General features: G+C 44.6%; 1 protein-coding gene across 7 annotated transcripts in view; it reads left to right on the forward strand.

The window, feature by feature from the left end:
• The window catches only part of Sltm (SAFB like transcription modulator), a 47,998-nt gene extending 36,779 nt beyond the window's left edge, over positions 1-11,219 (forward strand). For 3 of the 7 annotated variants that reach the window (XM_036191885.1, XM_036191889.1, XM_036191890.1), the window contains exons 15-21: positions 1,951-2,131; positions 2,818-2,942; positions 3,790-3,957; positions 4,506-4,823; positions 4,911-5,058; positions 8,500-8,660; positions 10,566-11,219. In XM_036191885.1, coding sequence (XP_036047778.1) covers positions 1,951-2,131; positions 2,818-2,942; positions 3,790-3,957; positions 4,506-4,823; positions 4,911-5,058; positions 8,500-8,660; positions 10,566-10,674 — 1,210 coding nt within the window. In that variant the 3' untranslated portion in view covers positions 10,675-11,219. The remainder of the gene's footprint in view (positions 1-1,950; positions 2,132-2,817; positions 2,943-3,789; positions 3,958-4,505; positions 4,824-4,910; positions 5,059-8,499; positions 8,661-10,565) is intronic. The other 4 variants (XM_036191888.1, XM_036191891.1, XM_036191887.1 and 1 more) reach the window with 3 other exon arrangements.
• The last annotated feature ends 1,284 nt before the right edge of the window (positions 11,220-12,503 follow it).

The following is a 12,503-nucleotide window of genomic DNA, read 5'->3' on the forward strand; positions in this document are numbered from 1 at the left end:
ACACCCATTTTTGGGTGCCACATGAAATATTTCTTAGTGTGTTTTTAATCTGTTAGACCTGTCCAGCACAGAGGTCACTATTGGAATTTCATCTACTCAGTCTCAGGTTTTAGGAACTTCAAAAGCTGCAGCTTAGGAATACAGCCATTGCCTGTGTGTGGCTAAAGGAGATAATTCTTGCAAAACTCACCCCCTAAACACTAGCTCCTAGCCTCTGCTCGTCAGTACCAGGTTTGGGAAGAGTAAAAGTGGGGAGCTACTAGGGCAGACTCTCAGACCTGTCAAACCAATGCCTATTTGATTTTGAAAATCTCCCTGTGTTGCTCAGGCTTACCATTTACTCCTGAGCTCAAGGGATCCTTTTGCCTCAGTCTCCTGCTGAACTCTAACCACAGGCACGCACCACTGCACCCAGCCCAGTGATACTTTAAAATAAACTGGTGAGGTGTGCCTTCTTCACACTCCTGGAGAAAGAAAGGTGTATAGTCTATCTGCCTATAATGTCCAGAAAAGTCCAACATGATGATTTAGCAGTAATATTAAAATGAAACGAAGTGATTTGTAACAAATATATACATATATATATTCCAGATATAAATGTGTAGAAGAGACATTGAATTAGTCAGATGTTTGTATCCTATTAGACTCACTGAGAGTGTGAAAGCTTCAGACATAGACCGATTTTGTGTGTCACAGTGGTGAGTCATGTAACAGGAGAAGTGTGGGCATTTGGACGTGATTTCTGAAACACTGGTAACAACTCTAGGTAAAGCCCTCAGCAAAAGTATAACACCGCCCCCTTAGAAAAGGTAAATTTTGAGTTGTGTCATTGAAGAATTTAATACATAACCCTGTGCTAAAGCAAATAAACAAGCTTAGCACTTCGTAAGAACAGTTAAATTCTAGGCTACCTTTTAAAGGTTTTTGTTGTTTCTCAAGGCATGGCTGTCTCTGTGGCATAGGAAGGGCTTCAACAGTATTAGCTGTTCTTTGCTCTGTAAAATTGCTGACAGTTCATGCATCATTAAGTGTTGTAGAATTCTTGGTCTCCACCCACTGAATGGTAGTAACAGACTGCTGTGTTCATGTAAAATGCCACATCAGTTTCTATGGGAATAGTCCTGACCCATTGAGAACATTGACTTGCTACAGGCAAATACGCAAGTGAGCAGAAATATAAAAGTGGACTTCCTGAGTGTCAGGAAGTGAAGAAGCACTATGCAAGGTCTAGCATGTATTTGTCCTGAATTAACTCTAACTCAAAAGCATGTTACCTGGAACTATCTGTTAGAAACCAGTGTACAGCCACAGTGGCCCTTAAGGGCACCATTCTGTTACATAATACTTGCTATAATTGTGTTTGTGAGTATAATTCCAAGCCATCAGAATGAAGTATATACATTATTTAAGAAGATAAGGACATATGGTAGATACTAGAAAATTTCTATCAAAAATAATTGATAAAAGTTGTAGTTTTGAGCTGATTATGATGGCTCACACCTATAATCTCAGTACTTGGAGGCAGAAGCAAGAGGTTTGCCACAAGTTTAAGGCTAGCCTGGTCTACATAGTGAGTTTAAGGCCAGTCAGGGCTACATAGTGAGACCCTATCACAAAAAGTCAAAAGAAAAATTGTAGTTTTATAAGTTTATATACATTTTAAAATGTCAATTATTGTTTTTTTATTATGGTGGGATTTTCATTTAACCAAATCATCTAGAAGGCAAATAGTGTGTAAAATTTAGCTGCTTAGTTGACACTCATAAATAAGTGATAAGACTGGAATATGTTTAAAGTTTTATTTTGCGTTCTTTCCAATTACATTAAAATTACTAAGATTAATGTGGAATTTAAAATTGCCAATCACAAGGAAAAATTCAAATTCAAAGCTATTATTTTTTACACAATACTAGCATAATTTAAGTATTTCTAAATACTGATTTTTGTTAGACGAAGAGAGATTGCAGAGAGAGAGCGTCGAGAGCGTGAACGCATTAGAATAATTCGTGAACGGGAAGAACGGGAACGCTTACAGAGAGAGAGAGAGCGCCTAGAAATTGAAAGGCAAAAACTAGAGAGAGAGAGAATGGAACGCGAACGCTTGGAAAGGGAACGCATTCGTATTGAACAGGTGCAGTCAGAAAATCTTTTCATCTTGAACAACTCACCTTTGCAAACCCTGTGATTTTTGCCCTCCAGTTTGCTTTACTTACTGTAAAGCTCCTGTAGATGAGAATGAGCACTGAAGTGTCCCTGACAGATGACGAATTAGGCACCAGTTAAAAGTACGTTGAATAGTGACTTCCTTATCAATTGCAAGTAACCTGTAGCTCTGCAATATAATGGCAGCCTAATAATATGAGCATAGGACTGAGTCCAGAGTAGTTGTGATCCAGGCTCTGTCACCACCCCAGACTTAGAAAATAACAAGTACTTCCTTACTTATCATGGGAGTCATTCCCAAGGCTGGCAGGAAGAATGCCTCTCTGCATAGTTGCCACCCAGGCTTACGGCACTTAGTTCTCTCCAGACATATTAAGAACCCAGTTTTCCCATTCCTTTTAGGTGCTTCTGTTTAAGTCACTTTATCAAACTAAGTCTGACCTCCCCCAAAATGCTCACCAGTTCGTACCACTCGGCCCTGCCTGTTATTTTACTGTCTCCCATCGTAGCTGTAGTCTAGGTGATTGAAATCTAATGTATTTGTCCCAGTTGTGAGCTCTGCCTGGTGCTTCTCTAGGATGCTTTCTTAACCCAGAGGCGCTTGCCTTCCGTCCGTCTTCACTGTGTATCTGCTTCGTTCCTATGTATGTGAAGGAGCGGCGTAAGGAAGCTGAGCGGATTGCTCGAGAGAGAGAGGAACTCAGAAGGCAACAGCAGCAGCTGCGCTATGAACAAGAGAAAAGGAACTCCTTGAAACGCCCGCGTGACGTCGACCATAGGTAGTGCTTTCTTCCTTCCTCAGTGACTTCGCTTGCTGTCTTGTTCTCAGTGAGCTAGGGTGAGAGAATTAGAACGCACATGCTTGCGGCTCTGAAGAGAAGGTCGTGGCTAACATGGAAGGCAGAGGACCCAGTGTGGTGCTCAGGTCTCACCTCTGCTGTCTTTAGAGGGTCACAGGAGCTGAGGGCTGAGGATGTAGCTCACATGGGGTGCTGGCTTCCCTTGCATGAGCCAGGCCCTGGCTCATCCCCAGCACTTGAAGGGAAAAAGAAGGGAACTGGAAATGGATGGTGAGAATCCATTATGACATGCTGTTTGGTGTTGACTTTTCCATTGGAAGATGTAAGGATGGGCAGTTTAAACTGGAGAGGACTAGCTGAGGGGCATGGTCGCTGAGCAAGCACGATATCTGCGTTTATCTACCTGGCACCCGTGTAATCTTAGCACTGAAGAGCACAGACAGGCCTGAGCTCTCTGGCCAACTAATTGAAATTAGTTCAATCAGTGAGCGTCAGGTTCAGTGAGAAATCCTGTCTCCAAAAATAAGATGGAGAGGGACAGAGGAAGTCAGTCACATTGACCTCTTTTCTCCACACACAGGTATGCACCCAAACACCTCAGCATCCACACACACAAAAGCAGGCAGCTGTTTTTTAACTAGTTTTCTCTTTTCATAGTTATGACAACAGGATAGAACTGTTAATCCTGTCATAGCTCACTGTTCTATCTTGAGTTTAGTAGCCTTTTTTGTCCATAGTTCCCTATGGTATCTATGATTCCAAGTGAATGCTGTTTGATTATCATAAAATAATAATTTGTATAAATGAGCAAACCTTTCTCTTCAAGGCGAGATGATCCTTACTGGAGTGAGAACAAAAAGCTGTCCCTAGATACAGATGCACGATTTGGCCATGGATCTGACTATCGTCAACAGAGCAGGTTCCTGGACTTCAGTCACCGAGAGCGGAGCAGGTTTCCGGACACTGCTTCCGTGCAGTCCTCGGCCTTTGAAAGGTAAGTGGACTCACTGAGATGCTGACGTCTGAGACAGGAGCCTTGCTGTTCCTAACTGGTTCTCTATAAGATACTAAAGAAGTGCTGAGTCAAAATAGAATGTTTAGAACAAATTGTATGTTTGCTTTGGTTCTCACTGATGAGGTAGTGGTAGTCTCTTCTTATCTTCAATTGGATGGGGTCCTTGGGAGGTATGGGCTGAAGAGTTGAAATCAACCAGGGCTACACAGCAGTTTGACATTCTGCCTCATAAAAACCAATTAAAAAGTTAATTAAAAACAAGTGTGAGTGGGGAATGCTGATTTTGGATGTGCTGTGGCTGTCAGGAACAGTGAAACATATAGGCTGGTAGGAACTTGACTGGTATCATTTCTCTTGGAAAAGAAACCAACCTTTGTGCTAGACATAGCTCAATTTGCAAAGAAAACTGTTATAGTTATTAGTGGAGCTTTTCTAATGGTCTAAAAGAAAATTTCATGATTCTGGGTTATGCAAATGAAGTTTTGCATGTAAACGCTTCTAAGGATCTGCATTTGTTCTTTCCTCAGTAGACGGGAGCGCTTTGTTGGTCAGAGTGAAGGAAAAAAACCAAGACCAGCAGCCCGAAGAGAAGAGCCAAGCTTTGAAAGGTACCCCAAAAACTTCAGTGATTCCAGAAGAAACGAGCCTCCACCACCAAGGAATGAACTTAGAGAAGCAGACAGACGAGAGGTGCGAGGGGAGAGAGACGAGAGAAGAGCAGTAATCCTTCATGACAGGCCTGAGGTCGCTCACCCTAGACACCCTCGAGAAGCCGGGCCCAATCCTTCTAGACCAGCCTCCTGGAAAAGCGAAGGGAGCATGTCCACAGACAAACGGGAGTCAAGGTAGCTCCGTGCTCCTTCCTCACGGCGTGCTGTGCATTGTTTGTAAGAAATTGAAGTGAGGTTTTGATCATCCTTGTTCTGTGTTAGCAGAGTTGAAAGGCCAGAGCGATCTGGGAGAGAAGTCTCAGGACACAGTGTGAGGGGTGCACCCCCTGCGAATCGCAGTAGTGCCTCGGGCTATGGAAGCCGAGAGGGAGACAGAGGAGTCATCTCTGACAGAGGAAGCGGAGCTCAGGTAAAAGTTGGTGGGAGCTTCCTGTTCAGTCTTTAGAAGACTCTGAAGCACTGGAGATAGACGCTATTGTTTTTTAATTTAATGTTTATTATTTTTTATGTGTATGGGTGTTTTGCCTGCCTGTGTATACATCTGAGTACCACTTTTATGTCTGATGCCTGTGGAGTCTAGAAGAGGACTTCAGATCTCCTAGGACTAGAGTTACAGTTATTAGCCACCATGTGGGTTCTGGGAATTGAACTGGTCCTTTGGAAGAGCAGATGGTGCTCTTAACTGCTGAGCCATCTCTCCAGCCTATAGGAGATGCTCCTGACAGGTGTCCATATGGAGAACCCTTCTGTTGTGGCCACGACTGGGTAATTAGAGTGACTGAGAGACTAGCTTCCTGCACCAGATCTTTCTCTAGTTTGTTCTTTATAGGTGAATATCAGTTGTCTAAAGAAGTAGATACTAGCCTTAGAAACTTCTTTTTTCCCCTTCAAGACAGGGTTTCTCAACTTGTAGACCAGGCTGGCCTGGAACTCACAGAGATCCAACTACCTCTGTCTCCCCAGTGCTGGGATTAAAGGTGTGTGTCACCATGCCCAATAAAATATTTTTTATGCATGTATATGGGAGAGAGGAATGTGGGAAGGGAAAGAGGGACCCTGTACATGCCATGGTATGTGTGGAAGTCAGAGAAGTACATTTTGGGAATTAGTTCTCTCCCACCTTGTTGAGAGGCAGAATCTGTTTCAAACTGGCTGGTCTATAACCTTGCAGATGAGTCTCCTGTGTTGGCCTCCCATCCTGGGAGTGCTGGGATTACAAATGTGGACCACATCTGACTTTATGAAGCTCCAGAGGTCCAGCGCAGACAAGGCTTGTATGGCTAGTGCTTTTACCTGCCGAGCTATCTTACTGGCCCTCAGACTTTGCTTTTATTGAAATTCTTGTTCTGCTTGGACAGTTGTTATAGTTGTAAACTGAGTCTTCCTAATGATAATTTGACATCATGACTTGATCTGCATCCTATAGCAGGGAACATGCTAATCTCTGTTGTTTCGATTTTAGTATATATATTGCTGAAGCTAGCACATTACATATAGAACTGAAGTAAAAGTCACATGCTCTTTCTCTGTTTTCCAAAAGTAGACAAGTAGAATCATTTTAAATTGCTTTCTGTTCTTTAATATTTTTCTAGTTTTAAAAATCTCTATGTTTTATGTTAAGCTGTATGTGGTGGTGCACACTCTTCATCTCAGCACTCCTGAAGCAAGAGACAGGTGGATCTCTGAGTTTGAAGCCAGCTTACTATACAAAATAAGGTTCAGGACAGCCAGGACTACATAGAGAAACCCTGTCTGGAAAAACAAAGATAAATTAATTAATTAAAAAAATAAAATTTAATGTATGGGAGTGTTTTGCCTGCATGTATTCTGTGCATGCTGTACCCGCAGAGGCCAAAAGAGGGCATGAGATCCCTGGGACTGGAGTTACAGGCAGCTGGGAGCCACCACATGGGTGCTGGGAACTGATCCTAGGTCCTCGGCAAGAGCAGCCAGTGCTCTTAACCACTGAACTATCTATCTCTTGAGTCCTAACTTTTATTCTTTCGAATATATATTGGTTTTTTTCAAGACAGGGTTTCTCTGTAGCTTTGGAGCCTGTCCTGGATCTTGCTCTGTAGCCCAGGCTGGCCTTGAACTCACAGAGATCCACCTGGCTCTGCCTCCCGAGTGCTGGGATTACAGGCGTGCGCCACCACCGCCCGGCTTGTTTTGATATTTTGTTGACTTGAATATTCTTTTAAGTTACTGAGCTATCTGTCAATGACACAAGTATACAAAAGCTGTGCTCAGCTTAAAGCACCCTCTTACTGATAAAGTGCTGACATGTCAGGTGATGGCTGCCCCAATAGAAAGGATGTGCTTTTCTTCTGAAGAAAGGGTCTCACACATTCCAGGTTGGCAGTTAATGTGCTGTATAGCTGAGGATTAAGCTAAGGATGGCCTTGAACTTCTGATCCTCTTGCCTCCACCTTCGGAGTGCTGGGATTACAGGCACATACTGGTTTCCTGGAATCCAACCCAATGTTTCATGCCTGCTGGCCAGTCCGTCTACCAACTGAGTTACATCCCTAGTCTGAAGGAATACACTTTATAAGTTCTGTGCCAGATGGAATGTGTTTGTGTTACACACTTGAATACACACCAGGTTTCATAATAGCATCTTTTGGCACATATATTGGCATGGGTATGCAGGCATGTTTGGTGTCCTTGGTTGCTTCCCACTTCATTTAGTGAGTCAGGGTCTATTGCTGAGCCTGAAGCTCACCATCTCTGGCTAGTCAAGGTGGCTAGTCTCCTGCAGGACCTCTGTTTCTACCTCTCCCTGTGGTAGCTGCTGCTCTTACCATGTCCGTCCGTCCTCCCTCCCTCCTTCCCTCCTTCCTTTCTTCCTTCCTTCCTTCCTTTCTTCCCTTCCTTGTTTTTTGAGACAAGGTTTCTCTGTAGCCCAAACTCAGGAGATCCACCTCTGACTCCCAAGTGTGGTGATTAAAGGTGTGTGCCAACATGCCCAGCTTTTATGTAGGTTCTGGGGATCTGAACTCCAGTTACACTTGGGACAGAAAATACTTTATGTACTAAATTTCTTCAGCCCTCAATGATAGCAGAAAGTGTTTTACTGCCTTGACATGTACAATATCACTGTACATCATTTCACCCAGCACATTTATGCAGTAGCTTTTTGGCTCAGTGGTTATGAGGTATTAATTTCTCAATAAGGAGAAATGTTTGCACAAGTTCTTTAAGCTGTTTATCCTGAACCAACCTCAAATTGAGCATATGATGCAGATACTCTGTTTTATTTAGGGCAGAATGTGAGAGATTATTGTAGACCAGCATCCTCCATTCAGAATCCCTTTAAAAAGGGTCTTCTGAGGAGGAGAGCCTGGACTCCCTGTCAGGAGTTTACAATGTTAGTCCATTCGTTGTTTGGCCAGGATTGTCTCTAAGCCTGTGTGGATGCTGACAGCTTTGCCTAGGCTAGGTGTCAGCTAGCTTTGACTCCTCTTGTCCTTAGTTCTCCAGATACTTCTGTTCTATGGCCCCACTGCTTATAGCCATACTGGAGTAGTGTTGTGTCAAATCGGACAGCTTTTCCTGTATACTGTTCCAAGTTCCGATGGGTTGACCACAAAGCCAGCCTTAACTGCCCTTTGACTTTTGACCTCTTGTGTACTAGAAAGAAAGCTCTTTAGATCTCTCCAGACATTGGGCATTCCTGTGTCCAAATAGTGCTGGAGGAGTACTGGGTGTGGACATAGGCACTGAGGTCCTGCCAGAACAGTGCTTGCTTCTTGCATCTGTTACATTCTCAGACAAGAAAGCAGAGCAGTGTTGAGTCAGTGCATGGGACAAAGGGGCCAGCACTCACTTTTTCCTATGCTGTCCCCAGCACTACCCTGAAGAACGACATGTAGTGGAACGTCATGGACGGGACGCAAGTGGACCAAGGAAAGAGTGGCATGGCCCACCCTCTCAGGGGCCTGGTTACCATGACACAAGGCGAATAGCGGATGGCCGGTCAGGTGCAGGCCTGATAACCCAACATTCAAGGTGAATAGCTCATCTGTTAGGACCTTTTCTGTGGTTCTGTAACCAACCGAGTAGTCCTTTCCTTAAAGATGGTTAGTTTCTGAGATTACATTGCAGTCAGTAAACACACTGTGTGGCCTCAGCAGCATCTTTTGAGCCCCACCAGCTGTCTGTCCTCTGCCCCACACCCTTTCTTGTTTGGGAGGAGCTCCTGCTTTGCACCTGCATAGCAATGCCACCCGCCTCTGTGGTGCTGAGAGTGCCAGTGATTGCCCCTGTCAGCCCCTTGGGTCTGGGCTCCTCACTGAATGCTCTTTCACCCTGTCCCTCGCCTCATTTGGAGGAAGCAGTCTTTTGGTTGCTTGGTTCGAGGTGGGTCTTAGACTGCACGCCGGGCTGCCTTTAGACTCTGCCTTCCAGGTGTGGTGCCTGCAGGCATGCCGCACCATGCCCGCTCAGCCCTCTTTTTGTTTGCTGGCTTTTCAAGACAGGGTTTCTCTGTGTAACAGCCCTGGCTTTCCTGGAACTCCATTTGTAGCTCAGGCTATCCTCTTTTGAACTCACAGAGCTCCACCTGCCTCTGCTTCCTGAGCACTGGGATTGAAAGCGCGCCACTGCCACCCGGCTTTTGGCCCTTTGATTTCTCCTTCCTTTCTTGACTTTTTTTCCGGCTCCTCCAAGCAGATGAGTTTCAGATGTCACTCTTCACTGCTATCTCCGTTTTATAATAATAATATATATAATAACTTATTATTTTGCCTCAATCTTCTGTTGTTTGTCAGTGCTGCCATCCTCAAAGCCCTGACTGGGGAAACATGGGCCAGTCTTGCTCTTTCTTTGTTCCTAGAATAAATTCAAAATGGTGCTTCTGATGCTGCCTTTGCTGCATTCGGCCTGTGCCTGGTCAGAGAACTTCTCCCTCATAGATATTCACACCACCTCTGAATGACTATGGGACCACAAATTTTGTTTATCATTTACTTGCTTCAGCACCACAGTGGCTTCTGAAGGTCACAAATTTAACCCAGAGTGCTTGGCCAGTTTTTGTTGTTGTTGTTTTTGTTTTGTTTTGGTTTTCTGTTTTTTGGTGGGGGGGTTAGTTTTTGAGACAGGGTTTCTCTGTGTAGCTCTGGCTGTCTTAGAACTCACTCTGTAGACTATGCTGGTCTCTGCTTCCCTAGTGCTGGGATTAAAGGCATGTGCCACCACTGCCCAGCCTCAGCCAGTTTTATTTGAAGCATTTCACTGTCAACTTGTACTTCTCCATTATGATAGAGGGTTGAAGTATCTTTTTCTTGTCATTTACTGGCATCAGTAATGCTGCTCTATGCATACTAGAAGTATTGTTGAGTGACCTCTTGGCATCAGTTTCTGAACTCTCTCGTGTGTCTCACCATCTCCTTCAGTGCTAATTAAAGCAGCCTAGAGTCCCACCTGGGCGATCTGAGTAGGTTAGAGTGGTCTGTACCATAGTACTAGCAGTGGGGCGGAAGCAGAGTCTGGAGTTCAGCTTTCCTCATCTCCATAATTGCATCCTGTTTACCAAGAGATGCTGAGGCAGCAGGCATCCTGAAGAGAACTGTTGTCGCTCCTGCTGCTGCTGTGGCTGAGTCCAGGGTGGCGACATGGAGAGGCCTGTAGTCCTGCCCCATGCACAGCATCTGGCTGCTGAAGAAGTGGGCATCTCAATAAGAGTGCCAGGGTCACGCTGTTGCTTCCCACCATCTCTTAGCTCTGTGCCTTGGACAAGGTAGACTTTCCGGTCTCAGTCTCTTCCTTGGTAAAGAGGGGTTAGTAATGGTATCCACCTTACAGGATTAGAGTCTGGATGTAGGGCAGGACTAGAGTGGCCTATGAGTGGGCAGTGTGGAGGTATTTCTTGTGATCCTTTCTTCTGACCCTTGTTCTCTTCTAACCCTCTTTCAGCACTGCATCCCCAGTTAATAGGATTGTACAGTTGAGTAGCAACGCCATGCCAAGAGGAAGCAGCTCCGGGTTTAAGCCATTTAAGAGTGGACCTCCACGGCGGTTTTGAACACAAGCTTCCTGCTGTGGCTTCAAGATAATTTATTGAGATCTCCTGTAAACTTTACTTGACTACTTACGAGGAGGACCTCTGACTGCTTGAGAGCTCTATCTGACTGTTGTTTTCTTTTTTAAAAAATTTAACATGATTGCTTTTCTCAATTTTAGAGAAGATGTTTAAATAGTTCTGTTGAATCTTTACATAGTTTTGTGTATCATTCAGCTTTTTCTTGCAGCACTGCGATCCATTTGAAAGGATTGGCCCCAAGGCCGTTCTGTTCAGCTCTGTGTGAACAGGAGGGACTTGCAGCCGAGTGGTAGTGGTTTCATTTGCAGCCTAGCTCTGTGGTGTTACCAGTGTTTGCTGCCTCCATTTTGAAGGCCATTTGAGCTTCAGACGCCTGCTGTCTAATTTTTAGAGAATAAGATTGTTCCTTGCATTTCGGAGTATTATGTAACCTATTTTTGCAGAAGGTACTGTTACATTAAGTGCATCTGTGTATCCTGGTTAAAAAAATGTAATCTTTTTTGAAATAAACCTTCATATTCTGTATAGTTGCTAAAGTGTTGAGGACCTTTTTAACTGTAAACTAAAGGTAGATTTTTATATAGGGAGCCACACACTTGTCCAGGTTTGTGTGGGATAAGGCTCCATAGATGATGGAAACCATGTCCATGTGCCTTGTATCACAAGGGTGTGCCATACTCAGTTGAGCAATGAAGTTGCACTTGTTGGGGGGGTCTTCATGGTTTGATGGATGAATCCCACCTCTCAGAATTGTGTAATAACACTATGTGACATCCATCTCCCCAGATAATGCTGAGAAGTAGAAGAACCCTAGGTTCTAGATGGGTGAGTCAGTCAGGGTTGGTAAATGCTAGTCTGTGGCAAGATTCTCTTTGTGAGAATAAAAATCCACACTTAGAAGTATGTCTGTCTTTATGCAGCCTCAGGGGTTAGTCCTCCAGCCTTCCTGCTCATGCGTCCCAAGCAGCAGACTTGGTAAGAATGGAAATGGCAGCGTTTGCTCTCTGTCCTGGGACATGCGGCAAGCTTTGCTCTGCTCAAGAGTTGATAGCACAACGTGGATGTGTTAGAAATTCTCTAACCCTTTGTTAGAAACTAGCCACCATAACCCAGACCATCTAGGATGTTGGTCATAACAGTGGCCTGTTTGTACTTAGTGAAGGATGAGGGGAGTGATACTCTGGTGTGGTGTCTTTAGAGAAGTCTTGTCAGTGTCTGGGCCTGAGATGTTTCAGACTCGAGTGGCTGCAAGCAGCCAGAAGACTCTGGAGTCTGTCTGGTTCTCTGTGGACGCCCCCGCTTTGGTTTTTGTTGTTTTTGAGACAGGGTTTCTCTGTGTAGAGTTGGCTGTCCTGGAGCTTGCTCTGGGGATCTGCTGGCCTCTGCCTCCTGAGTGCTAGGATTAAAGGTGTAGGCCATCAAGCCAGGCTCAAGGGCAGCTCACTTTCAAATCCAGCGGATTCTCATAATCTATCATTCCTACCCTACACCTGTGAGTGTCCATGTCCATCTGACTCCTGTTTCCTGCTTCCTGACACTCGGTGTTCACTGACTAGGGCTTATAGACTGGGTCCTGCTCCTGTTGGTGGCTAGGGTCAGTGTGACATTGCTATGCCTTATGTCTAAGCAGGGACCCTTGCACATAAGCAACCAAGGTCACAGTCCGTGCCTTGCACAGACCTCACTTGGACATCTCAGAAGCACTTGGCTTGTTAATGTTGCCTTGATTAGTTTTTTGTTTGTTTTTTAACTGGTCTCCTGTCTGTTAGGCATGGAGTTACATTCTCAGCCTACTGAACTGCTATTAAAAA

The sequence above is a fragment of the Onychomys torridus genome, chromosome 7 (assembly GCF_903995425.1).
Source record: "Onychomys torridus chromosome 7, mOncTor1.1, whole genome shotgun sequence".
NCBI lineage: Eukaryota > Metazoa > Chordata > Mammalia > Rodentia > Cricetidae > Onychomys > Onychomys torridus.